The sequence below is a fragment of the Hemitrygon akajei genome, chromosome 8 (genome assembly GCF_048418815.1).
Source record: "Hemitrygon akajei chromosome 8, sHemAka1.3, whole genome shotgun sequence".
Taxonomy (NCBI): Eukaryota; Metazoa; Chordata; class Chondrichthyes; order Myliobatiformes; family Dasyatidae; genus Hemitrygon; species Hemitrygon akajei.
In genome coordinates, this window is record NC_133131.1 from 102,392,371 (window position 1) to 102,410,172 (window position 17,802).

At 42.5% G+C, this 17,802-nt stretch overlaps 1 protein-coding gene across 1 annotated transcript in view; it reads right to left on the reverse strand.

The window, feature by feature from the left end:
• The window catches only part of LOC140732124 (band 4.1-like protein 4B), a 354,588-nt gene extending 337,263 nt beyond the window's left edge, over positions 1–17,325 (reverse strand). Inside the window, exon 1 of the mRNA XM_073054310.1 lies at positions 16,868–17,325. Coding sequence (XP_072910411.1) covers positions 16,868–17,125 — 258 coding nt within the window. The 5' untranslated portion in view covers positions 17,126–17,325. The remainder of the gene's footprint in view (positions 1–16,867) is intronic.
• Between the last annotated feature and the right edge of the window lie 477 nt (positions 17,326–17,802).

Here is a 17,802-nt window from a genome sequence, read left to right on the forward strand (position 1 = left end):
TTTAAACAAAATTCCCCTTTTTAGTCAGAATATAACAAGGGCTCCTTGCCCTAGAAAGTGTATCAACAGAAAGACTATTTATCTTATCATTTTCTTCTAGGACATTAAAGACATTAATCAAGTCATCTCTTAATCTTGGTTTATGTACTCTCATATCTCAGCCAACCTCTTGTAGCCACAGCAACATTCAGATTAATCAGCAAAGCAATCCTTTCAAGGCCAACCCTCAAGTGGGGTGTCCAAATAGGCTAGAATACTCTGAACATAGTCTAATCAGGCCATTATACAGTAACTATCAAACCTCCTTCCCTTTTTTCAAGTTCAAAAAATCCAAACATTCCATCCATTTAGAAACATAGAAAATAGGTGCAGAGTAGGTCATTCGGCCCTTCGAACCTGCACCACCATTCAGTATGATCATGGCTGATCATCCAACTCAAAACCCCGTACCTGCTTTCTCTCCATATCCCCTGATCCCTTTAGCCACAAGGGCTATATCTAACTTCCTCTTAAATATAGCCAATGAACCGGCTTCAACTGTTTCCTGTGGCAGAGAATTCCACAGATTCACCACTCTCTGTGTGAAGAAGTTTTCCTCATCTCGGTCCTAAAAGGCTTCCCCTTTATCCTTAAACTTTGACCCCTCGTTCTGGACTTCCCCAACATCGGAAACAATCTTCCTGCATCTAGCCTGTCCAATCCCTTTAGAATTTTATACGTTTCAATAAGATCCCCCCTCAATCTTCTAAATTCCAGTGAGTATAAGCCTAGACGATCCAGTCTTTCTTCATATGAAAGTCCTGCCATCCCAGGAATCAATCTGGTGAACCTTCTCTGTACTCCCTCTTTGGCAAGAATGTCTTTCCTCAGAATAGGGGACCAAAACTGCACACAATATTCTAGGTGCTGTCTCACCAAGGCCTTGTACAACTGCAGTAGAACCTCCCTGCTCCTGTACTCAAATCCTTTTGCTATGAATGCCAACATTCCATTTGCCTTTTTCACCGCCTGCTGTACCTGCATGCCCACCTTCAATGACTGGTGTACAATGACACCCAGGTCTTGTTGCATCTCCCCTTTTCCTAATCGGCCACCGTTCAGATAATAATCTGTTTTCCTGTTCTTGCAACCAAAGTGGATAACCTCACATTTATCCACATTAAATTGCATCTGCCATGAATTTGCCCACTCACCTAACCTATCCAAGTCACCCTGCATCCTCTTAGCATCCTCCTCACAGCTAACACCGCCGCCCAGCTTCGTGTCATCCACAAACTTGGAGATGCTGCATTTAATTCCCTCGTCTAAATCATTAATATATATTGTAAACAACTGGGGTCCCAGCACTGAGCCTTGCGGTACCCCACTAGTCACTGCCTGCCATTCTGAAAAGGTCCCGTTTACTCCCACTCTTTCCTTCCTATCTGCCAACCAATTCTCTATCCACATCAATACCATACCCCCAATACCGTGTGCTTTAAGTTTGCACACTAATCTCCTGTGTGGGACCTTGTCAAAAGCCTTTTGAAAATCTAAATATACCACATCCACTGGCTCTCCCCTATCCACTCTACTAGTTACATCTTCAAAAAATTCTATAAGATTCATCAGACATGATTTTCCTTTCAGATCCATGCTGACTTTGTCCGATGATTTCACCTCTTTCCAAATGTGCTGTTATCACATCTTTGATAACCGACTCTAGCATTTTCCCCACCACCAATGTCAGACTAACCGGTCTATAATCCCCCGGTTTCTCTCTCCCTCCTTTTTTAAAAAGTGGGGTTACATTAGCCACCTTCCAATCCTCAGGAACTAATCCAGAATCTAAGGAGATTCGAAAAATTATCACTAATGCATCCACTATTTCTTGGGCTACTTCCTTAAGCACTCTGGGATGCAGGCCATCTGGCCCTGGGGATTTATCTGCCTTTAATCCTTTCAATTTACCTAACACCATTTCCCTACTAACATGTATTTCCCTCAGTTCCTCCATCTCACTAGACGTTCGGTCCCTTACTATTTCCGGAAGATTATTTATGTCCTCCTTAGTGAAGACAGAACCAAAGTAGTTATTCAATTGGTCTGCCATGTCTTTGTTCCCTATGATCAATTCACCTGTTTCTGACTGTAAAGGACCTACATTTGTCTTGACCAATCTTTTTCTTTTCACGCATCTGTAAAAGCTTTTACAGTCAGTTTTTATGTTCCCTGCCAGCTTTCTCTCATAATCTTTTTTCCCTTTCCTAATTAAGCCCTTTGTCCTCCTCTGCTGGTCTCTGAATTTCTCCCAGTCCTCAGGTGTGCCGCTTTTTTTTTTGCTAATTTATATGTTTCTTCTTTGGACTTGATACTATCCCTAATTTCCCTTGTCAGCCACGGGGGCACTACCTTCCTTGGTTTATTCTTTTGCCAAACTGGGATGAACAATTGTTGTAGTTCATCCATGCGATCTTCAAATGCTTGCCATTGCATATCCACCGTCAACCCTTTAAGTATCATTTGCCAGTCTATCTTAGCTAATTCACGTCTCATACCTTCAAAGTTACCCTTCTTTAAGTTCAGAACCTTTGTTTCTGAATTAACTATGTCACTCTCCATCTTAATGAAGAATTCCACCATATTATGGTCACTCTTACCCAAGGGGCCTCGCACAACAAGATTGCTAACTAATCCTTCCTCATTGCTCAATACCCAGTCTAGAATGGCCTGCTCTCTAGTTGGTTCAGAAAACCATCCCGCATACATTCCAAGAAATCCTCTTCCTCAGCACCCTTACCAATTTGGTTCACTCAATCTATATGTAGATTGAAGTTACCCATTATAACGACTGTTCCTTTATTGCACACATTTCTAATTTCCCGTTTAATGCCACCCCCAACCTCACTACTACTGTTAGGTGGTCTGTACACAACTCCCACCAATGTTTTCTGCCCCTTAGTGTTATGCAGCTCTACCCATATCGATTCCACATCCTCCAGGCTAATGTCCTTCCTTTCTATTGCGTTAATCTCTTCTCTAACCAGCAATGCTACCCCACCTCCTTTTCTTTCCTGTCTATCCCTCCTGAATATTGAATATCCCTGGATGTTGAGCTCCCATCCTTGGTCGCTCTGGAGCCATGTCTCTGTGATCCCAACTATATCATATTCATTAATAACTATCTGCACATTCAATTCATCCACCTTGTTACGAATGCTCCTCGCATTGACACACAAAGCCTTCAGACTTGTTTTTACAACACCCTTAGCCCTTATACAATTATGTTGAAAACTGGCCCTTTTTGCTTTTTGCCCTGGATTTGCCTGCCTGCCACTTTTACTTTTCACCTTACTACTTTTTGCTTCTACCCTCATTTTACACTCCTCTGTCTCTCTGCACTTGTTCCCATCCCCCTGCCACATTAGTTTAAAGCCTCCTGAACAGCAGTAGCAAATGCTCCCCCTAGGACATTGGTTCCAGACCAGCCCAGGTGCAAACCGTCCTGTTTATACCGGTCCCACCTCCCCCAGAATTGGTTCCCATGCCCCAGAAATTTGAATCCCTCCCCCTTGCACCATTTTTCAAGCCATGTATTCATCTGAAATATCCTCCTATTTCTACTCTGACCAGCACGTGGCACTGGTAATAATCCAGAGATTATTATCTTTGTGGTCCTACTTTTTAGTTTATCCCCTGACTCCCTAAATTCACCTTGTAGGACCTCATCCCGTTTTTTACCTATATCGTTGGTACCTATGTGCACCATGACCACTGGCTGTTCACCCTCCCATTCCAGAATGTCCTGCAGCTGCTCAGAGACATCCTTGACCCTTGCACCAGGGAGGCAACATACCATCCTGGAGTCTCTTTTGCGGCCACAGAAACGCCTATCTATTCCCCTTACAATCCAATCCCCTATCACTATAGCTCTCCCACTCCTTTTCCCTCCCTCCTGTGCCGCAGAGCCACCCATGGTGCAATGAACTCGGCTGCAGCTGCCTTCTCTTGATGAGACATCTCCCCCAACAGTATCCAAAACAGTATATCTGTTTAGGCGGGAGATGACCTCAGGGGACTCCTGCACTACCTGCCTACTGCTACGCTGTCTAGTGGCCACCCCTTCCCTTTCTGCCTGTGTAGCCTTTACCTGTGGTGTGGCCAACTCACTGAACATGCTATACACGACTTTCTCAGCATCGCGGATGCTCCAGTATGAATCCAATCGCAGCTCCAGATGCACAATGCGGTCTGCCAGAAGCCGCAGTTGGACACACTTCCTGCACACATAGTCGTCAGGGACACTGGAAGTATCCCTGATTTCCCACATGCTGCAGGATGAACAAACCACAGGGCCGATCTCAGCTGCCATGACCTACCCAATACTTACCTCAACTTTTGAAACTTTCTCCTTTGAAAGGAACTTACTCGGCCTTACCGCACTTGGAGTGAAGCTCGTCCTCAGCCTCTCGAGTCAAAGCCTCAAATCTCCACTCCTTCACTGGCCACTTTCCACAGGCTGCTCCGCTTGAGATAACCCTCTATTTATTTGTTTGAGCCTTTCAAACTGCTTGGTGACCTGACCTCGATTGCCCAATCAGCTGCTTTCTGCTGAGTCTGAACTATTCAAATCTTGATTGTCTAATCAACGGCTTTCTGCTGAGCTATTCAAATCTTGATTGACTTGATTGCACAGTCCAACTGCCAAAACTGCCAGAATCTCTCGAGTCAAAGCCTCAAATCTCCACTCCTTCACTGGCCCACTCACTCACTGGCCACTCACAAAAAAATGTTTTCTGATTATTTTGTATTTATTATATTTAATTAACATACCCACATGAACCCCTGAAAATCTCCTGATCCCATACTTCTCATTATTTCACTACCTAGATTGCACCCAGATCCAAACAAGTTGGGTAAGCAAGAAAACCAACAGATGCAGTTTAAAGTGGGTGAGATGGGTGTACTGCTACACCACTGTCGAAAAGCAGACATTCAATCACAGAAAGTGCAGCAACCATTTTGGCCTTCACAGTAAGAGGATTTAAATACTGGGCCTAGGATGTCTTGCAACAACTGTACACAACCTTGAAGAACATTTCTACAGTTAAATTGAATTGAATTGACATTATTACTTACATCCTTCACATACTGAGTAAATATCTTTATGTTGTGTCTCTGTCTAAATGTGCAATTTATAGTCATTTGTAATAAATAGTATGTACAACAGGACAGTCAATATAGCATAGAAGTACATTTGTAGCAGCATGAATTAATCAGTCTGATGGCCTGGTGGAAGAAGCTGTCCCGAAGCCTGTTGATCCTGGCTTTTATGCTGCAGTACCGTTCCCCGGATGGTAGCAGCTGGAACAGTCTGTGGTTGGGGTGACTCAGGTCCCTAGTGATCCTTCAGGCCCTTTTTACACACCTGTCTCTGTAAATGGCCTGAATAGTGGGAAGTTCACATCTACAGATGCACTGGGCTGTCCACACCACTCTCTGAACAGAGTCCTGCAATTGAGGGAAATACAGTTCCCATGCTAGGCAGTGATGCAGCCAGTCAGGATGCTCTCAATTGTACCCCTGTACAAAGTCAGCAGGAACTTTTGGTCTCCATGGGAGAAGTGGAACAAAGGTTTATCAGACAGATACAAGGACAGCAGGACTGACATGTAAAAGTTGCTTCTATATTGACTATAATGTAGAAGAACAACAGGTGAACTTACACAAACCTACAACATTCCATCAGGCAATAACAGCTTAAGTGCAGAGCAGATTCTTCCCTTTGACCAAAGAACCACAGGCACAGGGCATGGCTAATGCTGTTAAAAATGAGATTATGAGAAATGTTTAACAAAAGATGATAAACCTCTGAAATTCTATACCAAAGGCTACATTGGAGTTAAACATGCAGGCAGTTCCTTTTTTCCCTGATTTTTCTATCAGTCAGAAACAAAGCATTTTCAATGAGGACTGATTAGCATTAAGTTTTATTTACTGTCCTTGCACAAGTAGTTAGTGGTGCAGAATAACACATCCCACATCCAATGGCTGGATTCAAATTGCTAAAATATCAGTGCTTCTAATATTGTTTTGACAGAAGTATTGTACAATCTATATAAGAGATTTGCCTTGTCAGTTTCCAAAGGAAATTGTTTTCAAGAGGCCTGCTGAGAATCAGTAGCTACATTCTTAAAGTCAATATATCTGATAACTGCAGGGAGATTACATGTGAACAGATGGATCTTGAAGACTGGTTGTCTTTTGAATTAACTAGCTGCTACTCCTATTCATTAATTCCCAAAAACGCTTGCATTTGTTACCAACTTTCCTGTCCTAAAAATTGCTTGAAAACATATGGGAGAATTTGAATTAAATCAGATTTCCTTAAGTCAGGTCTTCCATAACCTGGGGAGTCTCTGGATCGAAAAAGGAAGGAGACACATTTTAAGCTGAAGGGATCAATGCACATGGAATAAAAAGGAGGAACAGGGCAGCATAGAAGATGATCAGCTGCAATCGTGTGAGCAGGCCTGAAGGACAGAATGACCTACAACTAGATGCAAAATGAAAATTAAATATTGGCTTTGTGATTAGAATACTTTGAAATGAATGGAACTTCCTACTTTACACAATTAGTTAAACAAAAGAGATGGTTGTTGACTTCAGGAGAGCACGGAACGACCACTCTCCGCTAAACACCAACGGCTCCTCTGTTGAGATCATTAAGAGCACCCAATTTCTTGATGTTCACCTGGCTGAGAATCTCACCTTGTTCCTCAACACCAGCTCCATAGCAAAGAAAGCCCATCAGCGTCTCTACTTTCGGTGAAGGCTGAGGAAAGTCCATCTCCCACCCCCCATCCTCATCACATCCTACAGAGGATGTATCGAGAGCATCGGGAGCAGATGCATCACTGCCTGGTTCAGGAATTGCACCATCTCGGATCACAAGACCCTGCAGCGGATAGTGCAGTCAGCTGAGAAGATCATCGGGGTCTCTCTTCCTGCTTTTACAGACATTTACACCACACGCTGCACCCGCAAAGCTAACAGCATTGAGAAGGACCCCACGCACCCCTCACACAAACTCTTCTCCCTCCTGCCATCTGGCAAAAGGTACCAAAGCATTCGGGCTCTCACGACCAGACTATGCAACAGTTTCTTCCCCCAAGCCATCAGACTCCTTAATACTCAGTCTAGACTGACATCTACATCATTTATTATTATATTGTAATTTGTCCTCTACTGTGCCTATTGTCTTGTTTATTAATTATTGTACTGCCCTGCACTGTTTTGTGCACTTTATGTAGTCCTGTGCAGGTCTGTAGTCTAGTGCAGTTTTTATTTTGTTTTACGTAGTCTAGTGTAGCCTTGTGCTGTCTCACATAGTCTAGTGTAGTTTTGTGTTGTTTCATGTAGCACCAGGGTCCTGGAAGAACGTTGTTTTGTTTTTACTGTGTACTGTACCAGCAGTCTATGGTCGAAATGACAGTAAACTTGACTTGATAAAAATCACAAGGTTTCTGAAGATGAATTTTTTTAATTTATTGACATACAGCACAGAGTATGCCCTTCCAGCCACTCACCCAGCAATTCCCTAATTTAATCCTAGCCTAATCACAGGGCAATTTACAATGACCAATTAACCTACCAACTGGTACATCTTTGGAACATACACCAGGAGAAAACTCACGCGGTCACAGGGAGAACGTACAAACTCCTTACAGGCAGCGGTCAATTAAGTCCATGTCTATAGACTGTGCTCTCTGTAAGCTTCTCTGTTGCAACTGAGGAAAATCAGCAAATTGATGAATGAATTACTCAACATAAAATAGCCTGAAAAGATAATTATATAAAGTATAGGGAGTTTATAAATGGCACAAGCAAGTTCAAGTGGCATATCATGTGAAAAATTTTAAGATTATCAAATTTATGCAAAATTATTATTCCCCCAAATAAACAAGATATAATGTATCTAAAAAAATAAAACTGTTATATTTCAGTTAATGCACATTCCAAACTTAATTGAAAATAGTACTAAAAACTAAGCTATTGTCTTCCTGGTTTACTGTCCGTCTGTTAGAAAAGATAGATTCCATTATCACCTTAGCTAGATCATGTAGCTAGCTCTCCTCAAGGTCAGCAGCAAACTGTCACATCTTCACTGTTCAATACAAATCCAGGTCAACTATTCAACATTAACCATTCCCTTATTTTCTCAGGCAAATAATCCTATTTTGTTTATGGAATTTCTCATTGGTCTCGACTTAAAACACAGGTGCTGGAAATAGTCAGATATGGCAACAATTGCAGAAAGAGAAACAAAAAAAGCTCTTATGGAAGGTCATGAAGCCGAAGCATTAACTTTGTTCATCTCTTCACAGATGCTGCTCAACTTGCTGAGCAGTTCCAGTATTCTCCTATTTTAGATTTCCACTATGCAGCATTCTGCTCTTCCTTCCAATAACTGTACTCCAAGTGATGTCTCACCAGTTCCTTATAAAGCCTCAGCATTAGATCCTTGCTTTTATATTCTAGTCCCCTCAAAATGAACGCAAACATTACAATGGCCTTCCTCACCACCAACTCAACCTGCAAGTTAACCTTTAGGGAATCCTGCACAAGGACTTCCGAGTCTCTTTGCACCTTGGATTGTTGAATTCTGTGCCCATTTGGAAAATTGGCTATGCTCTTGTTCCTTCCACCAAAGTGCATGACCATACACTTCACGACACTGTTGAAACGGTATGTTCTTTAATCCAGGCAGCATTCTAGTAAAATTCCTTTGCACCCTCTCTAGTGTCCACACCTACAATCACCCTATTCCTTCCATGGACAAGCCAATTCTGAATCTATGCGGCCAAGTTTCCTGAATCTCGTGCCTCCTAATTTTCTGAATGAGCCAGCCATGGAGAACCATGTGAAATGCCTTACTAAAATCCATACACACTACATCCACTGCTCTGTCTTCAGCAATAACCCTGCAATAATTCTGAAAGAAGTAGCTGAAGAGACTGTGGATACATCAGTAGCAATCTTTTAAGAATCACTAGATTCTGGAATGGTTCCAGAGGACTTGAAAATTGCAAATGTCACTCCACTCTTTAAGAAGGGAGAGAGGCAAAAGACAAGAAATTATTGGCTGGTTAGCTTACCTTCAATGGTTGGGAAGATGTTGGAGTCCATTATTAAGGATGAAAATTCAGGGTACTTGGAGGCACATAATAAAATTGGCTAAGGCCATCATGGTTTCCTCAAGGAGAAATCTTGATGAACAAATCTGTTGGAATTCCTTGAGGAAATAACAGGCAGGATAGTCAAAGGAGAGTCAGGGGATGCTGTTTTCTTGGATTTTCAGAGGACCTTTGACAAGGTGCTACACATGAGGCTGCTTAACAAGTTAAGAGCTCATTGTATTATAGGAAAGATAGTAGAATGGATAACAGATTGACCTACTGGCAGCAGGCAAAGAGTGGGAAAATTGGGAATTTTCTGGCTGTCTGCTGGTGACTAGTAGGTTTCTGCAAGGATCAGTGTTGGAACCGCTTCTTTTCACATTATATGTCAATGACTTGGATGATGGAATTGATGGCTTTATTGCCAAGTTTGCAGATGATACAAAAATAGATGAAGGGGCAGGTAGCATTGTGGAAATGGAGTAAGTAGAAATACTTGGGCAGATTAGGAAAATGGACAAAAAGGTGGCAGATGGAATACAGAGTAGGGAAGTGTATGGACTGTGCCTTTATTCCTTTGGTAAAAGGAATGAAGACACAGAATATTTTCTAAATGGGGAGCAAATTAAAAATCTGAGGTGCAAAGGAACTTAGCAGTCCTCGTGCATGATTCCTTAAAAGTTCATTTGCTTGTCAATTTGGTAGTAAGGAAGGCAAATGAAAAGTAAACAATCATTTCCAGAGAATTAGCATATAAAGCACGGTTGTAATGCTGAGGCTTTTTAAGGCATTGGTCAGACTGCAATTAGAGTACTGTAAGCAGTTCTGTGCCCCTTATCCAAGAAAGGATTGCCAACATTGGAGAGGGGCCAGGGGAGATTCACAAGAATGATCCCAGAAGTGAGAATTAATGCATGAGGAGCATGTGATGGCTCTGGCCACATACTCACTGGGCTTCAGAGGAAAAAGGAGATATCTCATTGAAACCTATTGAATATAGAAAAGGCCGCAACAGGGCAGGCGTGGAAAGGACGTTTCCTGTAGTGGGGAGTATAGAACCAGAGGACACAGCCTCAGAATTGAAGGATGGTGCTTTGGAACAGATGAAGAGGAACTGAATCTGTGACATTTATTGCCACAGATGGCTGCAGAGGTCAAGTATTGGGTATATTTAAAGCAAGGGTTGATAGGTTCTTGATTATTAAGGGCATCAAATGAGAGGGATGATAAATCAGCCAAGATGAAATGAAGGAGTAGACTTAATAGGTTGAATGGTCCAATTCTGCTCCTGTGTTGACCATCCTTAATCAGGCTATGCTTATCTGAATGCTCATAAATCATATCCTTAAGAATCTTCTCCAATAGTTTGCCCACCACTGATAAATGACTCAAGGATTTTTATTCCCAGTTATCCTTAACACCTTTCTTGAACAAAGAAATAGCATTTTGCCACCCTCATCTGATAACTACTCCTGTGACCAGTGAGGACAAAAAAGTCATCACCACTGGCACAGCAATCGCTCCCCTCAGTAATTCGTTGGATATCCCTTCTGGTCCTGGGGACTTACCTATCCTAATGCTTTTCACAAGTTCCAGCACATTCTGTTTCTTAACACTGACATGTTCCAGCCTATTCTACACTGATGTCACATTCATCACTAATGAATATTGAAGCAAAGTATTCATTAAGGACCTCCCCCATCTCCTCTGACCCCTGGCACATATTTCTTCTTCAATCCCCACTCAGTCCTACTACATCTGTACTTCACATACACATAGAACACCTTGGAGTTTTCCTTAATCCTATTCATCAAGGCCTTCTCATGTCTCCTTCTAGCTTTCCTAAGTCCATTCTTCAGTTCCTTTCTGGCTATCTTGTAACTCAGAACCCTGTCAGATCCAAGCTTCCTAAACTTTAAGTACACTTCTTTCTTCCTCTTGACTAGATGCTCCAGGTTCCTTCACTCTATCTGCCACAATGGAACAAACCTCTACAGAACCCCATGCAGGTGCAACTGAAACACCTTCCGCATTTTGGTTACGCATGATGTCCCTTACATTTTCCTTTTGGCAGATGTTAAGCCAATATGCCTTTAGTATGCTGCTTTCTGTTTCTTTCTAATCTAAATGGAGGTGGGAACCAAAGTGATAGGCAAGTTGAATGGGACAGTTGTTGTAAACGTAGATGCAGCATGTAGAGAAATTGTGAGAAACAAACAGTGGAAAGGGCATAATTGCAGTCAGTCGGATGTGTTGAAACGTGTCTATTTTAATGCAAGAAGAATCAGGAGCGAGGGTGATGAACTTTGGACATAAGTCAGTACTTGGATCTACAATGTTGTGACAACCCACTCTTTGTAATGGCCACAAGGGCAGGAATGGCTGCTGGATGTTCTGGAGATTAGATGTTTCAAAAGGAACAGGGAGGGAGGTAACAGAGCTGCGGGAGTGGCATTTCTGATCAAGGATAGTATCGCAGCTGCTGAAGGGGAAAACAAACTGAAGGGATCATCTACTGAGTCAGTGTGGGTGCAAGTCAGAAACAGGAAGGGAGCAATCACTCTTTCAATAGTATTCTATAGACCTCTTCCCCCAATTGCAACAGAGACACTGAGGTGCACAGTGGGAGGCAGATTTTGGAAGGATGCAAAAAGTAACAAGGTAGTAATCATGAGTTAGATTTCAAGAAAGCATTTGATAAGGTGCAGCAACAGTTGTTCCTCTGGAAAATATCAGTAATAAACAAAAATTTCCTGATTAACAAGATACAATACAGACATAAATAGGATTTTATCTAGATGGCAAAATATAACAAATATGTACCACAATAGTCAGAAAAATATGAAAATAAAGATATTGAATGCTGAGAGATTTCAAGGTGGTCTCCGTATCTTAGTGTACAATTCACTAAACACTAATATACAGATACAGTACATCAAGTAATTACAAAAACTAACAGAACATTTATTGTTGAATACAAAAATACAATACAAAAATACAACACAAAAATAGCGAAGCTATGTTCACAAGCAGAGGGCTTGGTAAAACCAAATTTGGTGTGCACGCAAACTACTTACAACTTATGTACAGATGTCATAAATATTCTTGGAAGAACTTCCCAGGTTTACAAGTCAAATAAGACAAACTGCTCATTCTAATTATGAGGAAATGTAGGACAGACTAAACTTTAACACCTGGAGATCAAAAAGTGAAATGGTGAAGTTACAATGGTTAGTCATGATCTTACCAAAATTAGCTTGAGGGACTGTAATCTACTCCTAATTTGTACATTCCTAAAATTCAGATCTTTGATCATGCTTTTGGTTATCTCCCCTCTCTCCTATTTTGTATCTTATCTTGCTTCTGTGTAGCACCTTGAAATGGTCACTGGGGCAGGGTTTCAGATTTCTAGATCAATGAGATCTCTTCTGGGAAAGGTATGGCCTGTACAAAAAGAACAGGTTACACCTGAACCCGAGGGTACCAACATCCTTGCGGGCAGATTTGCTAGAGTTGCTGGGGAAGGTTTAAGTTAGCAGAGAGATGGGAACTGGAGTGATAGGCTGGAAAACAAGTGTGTACTGAGATTGTGAGAATGGACAGGCAGATGATAGGGCAAAATTGCTGTCAGTCAAATGAGGTACAGTGTTCAATGGAGCAAAAATCAAGAAGAGTGATGAATACAGGACAGAAGGTGGTATATTTGAATGCGTGCAGTATGTGATCTTGTAGCACAGTTAAGATTGGCTGGTATGATGTCGTAGGCATTACTGAGACATAACTGATAAGATCATAGTTGGGAGCTTAACAATCAAGAATATAACTTGTATCAAAAGGACAGGTAGGTAGGCAGACAGTGTGGATTGGCTCTGTTGATAACAAATTAAATCAAACCCTTAGAAGGAGGTTACACATGATTAGAAGATGTAGAATTCTTGTAGGTAGAAACTGCACAGGTAATAAGACCCTGAAGAGGTTATACGTAGGCACCCAAACAGCCATTATGTGGGACATAAATTTCAATGGGTAATAGAAAAGGCAATGTTATGAAAATGATGAGGGATTTCATTCTGCAGATAGATTGGGAAAATCAAGTGGGTGCCAGATCCCAAGAGGGGGAATATATTGTTATGAGATGGCTTTTATAGCAGCTTGTAGTTGAGACCACTAGTGGAAAGGCAATTCTGGACTGAGTGTTGCGTAGCAAACCAGATTTGATTAGGAAACTTAAGGTAGAAGAACCCTTAGAAGGCAGTTATCATAATATGATAGAACTTGCCCTGCAGATGGAAAGAAGACAAAGTCAGATGTATCAGTATTACAGTGGAGTAAAAGGAATTATAGAAGCATGAGAGAGGAGTTGGCCAAAGTTGATTGGAAGGGGGCACTGGCAGGGATGATGGCAATACAGCAATGGCTAGAGTTTTTGCTGTAATTCAGAAGGCCAAGGATAGATACATTCTAAAGATGAAGTAGTATTGTAAAGGGAGGAGGCAACGGTGGGTAACAACAGAAACCAACGACAGCATAAAACCAAAGGAGAGAACATATAATATCACTAAAAATAGTGGGAACTTAAGAGGATTGGGAAGCATTTAAAACTCGAAGGCAGCTGAAAAAAAAACAGAAAAGATGATACATGAAGGTAAGCTAACCAAAAAAATCAAAGAGGATACCAGAAATTTTTTCAGACACAGGATAAAAATAGAAAAAGAGAAGCGAGAGTGGATATTGGACCACTGGAAAATAATGCTGGAGCAGGACAAAGAAATGGCAGATGAACTTACCCGGTAAGTATTTTGCCCCAGTTTTCACTGTGGAAGACACTAGCAGTAAGCTGGAAGTTTGAGAGAATTGGGGGAGCAGAAGTGAGTGCAGTTGCTATTACAAAGAAAAGGTGCTTGTGAAGTTGAGAGGTCTGAAGGTAGGTAAGTCACCTGGATCAGATGGACTGCACCCCAGTGTTCTGCAAGGGGTAGCTGAAGAGACTGTGGAGGGATTAGTAATGATCTTTCAAGAATCACTAGATTCTGGTGTGGTTCCAGAGAACACAGGAAAATTGAAAGGAGCGAGGCAGAAAATGTTTTTAAGAACTAACAGGCAGGATAGGCAAAGGTGAGTCAGTGCATGTTGTTTATTTGGATTTTCAGGCGGCCTTTGACAAGGTACCACACATGAGGCTGATTAACAAGAGCTCATGGCATTACAGAAAAGATACCAGCATGGTTCGAAGATTGGCTAATTGGCAGGAGCTGGAATAAAGGGGACCTATTCTGGTTAGAGTCTCCATAATAAAATAGAGAAGACTCGATGGGCCAAATGTGGCTACTACGTCATATGACAGCTGGTGACGAGTGGTCAGTACTGAGACCGCTTCTTTCCACGTTATATGCCAACGATTTGGATGACAGAATTGATGGCTTTATGGCCAAGTTTGCAGATGATACAAAGACAGGTGGAGGGCCAGGTAGTATTGAGAAAGCAGGCAGTCTGCAAAAAGATTTGGACAAATTGAGAGAATGGACAAAGTAGTGCAGATGGAATATAGTGTAGGGAAGTGTATGGTCATCCTCTTTAGTAAAAGGAATAGAGACATAGACTATTTTCTAAATAGGGAGAAAAATCAAAAATCAGAAGTGCAAAGGGATCTGGAGTCCCTGTGATGGATTCCCTAAAGTTTAACATGCAGGTTGAGTCAGTGGTAACTAAGGCAAATGCAAAAACAAAGGAGTAGAAGATAAAACATGAATCTAATGCTGAGGCTTTTTAAGGCATTGGTCAGACTACACTTGGGAGTATTGTGAGAAGTTCTAGATGACTTATCTAAGTTAAGATGTGCTGGTATTGGAGGGGGTCTAGAGGAGATTCAAAAGAATTATCCTAGGAATGAAAGGGTTAATGTTTGATGGCTCTAAGCCTATAAATGAGTTTGGGGGGGGGGGTCTCATTGAAACCTATTGAAAGGCTTAGAGAGTGATTGAGGAGGGGTTATTTCCTATTGTGGGTGAGTCTAGGACCAGAGGGCACAGACTCAGAACAGAGGGATGTCCATTTACAAAAGAGATGAGGAATTTCTTCAGCCAGAGAGTGGTGAATCTGTAGAATTTATTGCCACAGACAGCTGTGGAGGCCAAATCATTGAGTATTTTTATTTACTTAGATCATCAAATTGCATGGCAGAAAGGAAACATCTTAGGCAGTATTTTTTCCAGTTAATCACTGAAAATTTTCCTGAGAACCAGGTCATCCTTATCCTCAAACTAGCTTCATTTAGCTGGGTCTTGACTGTTCAGTGGCCACATTTGAGGCAAGCAATGAATCAAACTGTCAAAGGATATATAACCCTCTTAAACACAAGCACTCCCCCACAAAAGTGAACGAATGAGATATCACAAAAACGAGATTATTCTGCGGAAGAGGATATTGTGAGTTTCTGGTTAAAAACTTTTTGGAGACGTTCAGACTCTATTCAATAACATGAATGCGGGCTCCATTTCGAGGTTAAGCTTCTAAATCAAATACTGCATCTTAAACTGACCTCTGGTTCCAAAGATAATTAAGGATTTTCTTTAGCGGCGGGCAGTTTTTCACTTTATCCATTTCAAAATCTATTAATTTTAAAAGAAAGCATATATTTGCAAACAAAAAACACAAAAGGAAGAAAATGGCAGACAATAGAGGTAATAAACGTCGCTGCAAAACAACATGTCTGTATAGTGCTACTTGCAATAGTTTTCAGATTCACTGATCAAATACAAATCAGAATGAAATGGTTCATGACAGCTCCAAGATTTACTCAGAAACCAAGTAGCTGAGTTTCGATTGCGTTACCAGATCCGCCAAACCCTATTTTGTGCCCCATCGCGTACAACTTCCGTGTGTGGCTCAGCAGCAGTTTACCCACTGGTGTGAATTCAGGAACATCCTTCAAACTTTCACCTGAAATCAGTTGCTATTTGGAGTCTAAGCCGTCACAGTTCTTAACTTCTAGTCTGCCTGTTTCCTTTCTGCATTTTCAGAGAAGGATGTATTTATGTTATTAGCTGTATTTGCATTAGACTGCATAAACATTAAGTCAACTAATTACATAACTAACCACATTTCAGTCTGGTTATTCTTCTCTCCCCCCCCCCCCCCCCCCCCCCACAGGTGGCTCACAAGCACTTTCTTCCCCATACCCGATCGGCGGTTTATTTCCTTTCATTCCCCCCGCTGCAAAATTCTCCTGCACTTTCGCATTCTGATACGTCTTTTCCCACGGGATGATGACAAACCAAGGTCTGTTCTCATTTGCCCCTATTGTAAACGCAATCACAGATCTCGGGATGATATGAAAATAGTCAAACAAGAACGAACTGCACAGGATACAATACTCTTGTTTAAGGAAGCAGGAAGACAACACGCACGATTGCTCCCCTTCAACGCATCTGTTCACTGAGAACTGGAACGATCCTCTAACGCTTTTTTCTCAAACGCAGCTACGGTTCACATGGTTATAGAATCAAACCAAGACAAACATACTGTAGATGCAAATAACAGGTATTAAATTGAGCAATACACAGAATGGAACTTACAGCTACACTGATAGAAAGCAGATCTTCTACGAAACCAAGGCGAACCTGCATGGGTAGGAAGAGTTTACAACCTAACCTGCGCACAGGTGGACTCAGATTTCCATCTGCTTAGGAACTGACGCTCCAGAAACTCACCGGCAATTCCACGCTGATGTCCGTTCCATCCAGAAGCTGCACTCTGCAGGTCAGGATCGACTTACTATTGCCAGCCGCGGGAATGTGGACCATGGTCCCAGTGGGCACAGGTGTGGCCGCATGAACTCCAGCGACGGCTCCAGCAACAGTTGCGGCGTCCCGGTCTCCTCCGTGACCACCACTTCTTCCGCCATCCCGTTCGTCCATGTAGCGGCGAACTGAGCGGCGTCCGAATGTCCTCCGCAAAAACCTCATCATTTTCGTCCGCTTGGTGTTTCTCGCCCCCAGCACCACCACCGTTGCCCACCCCGCCGCCTCGCGACTGGCCGATCGGCTGTCACTGGCGGCTCCCGCGCGCCTCGGTGTCGTTGAGCGAGTGCGGCCACGGTCCGAGCATTTACCGACAGCGCGAGGAGCGAGCACCGAGCACGCCCAGGTGAGAGGCAGACGCCAAAAACCGTGCGACACCGAGCATGCGCGTACCTACACTCAGGCACCCGCAGCAGGCATGCGCGCACCTACACACGGAGTCGCACTGAGCATGCGCTTCCGACTGGAGACGACGCCTCCATCTCCCCGCCTCCCAACCCCTTCAACACCCCACCATCCCGCCTTTCCTCTCGGCACCCAGCTAAGCATGTGCGAACGTGGCACAGGTTTCACGTTCACCTTCCTTGCATGGATAGGAAATGACGTACATGGTGCTCACCTGGACAAGTAGCTGAAAGGAGAGGAGCAACCTGTTATTTATTCATTATCAGGTTCTAGGTGATTGGGAAAAGTCGGCATTATATTTGCCCTTAAGAAGGTTCTCTTTCTGATTAGGGGACCCCTGCAATGCTGTTGAGTGGCAAGTTCAAAGATTTTCCCTAATTAACATCATAAGTTGGGCAGTATGTTTCAGGTTATATTGTGTGCCTTGAAGTGGAACATGT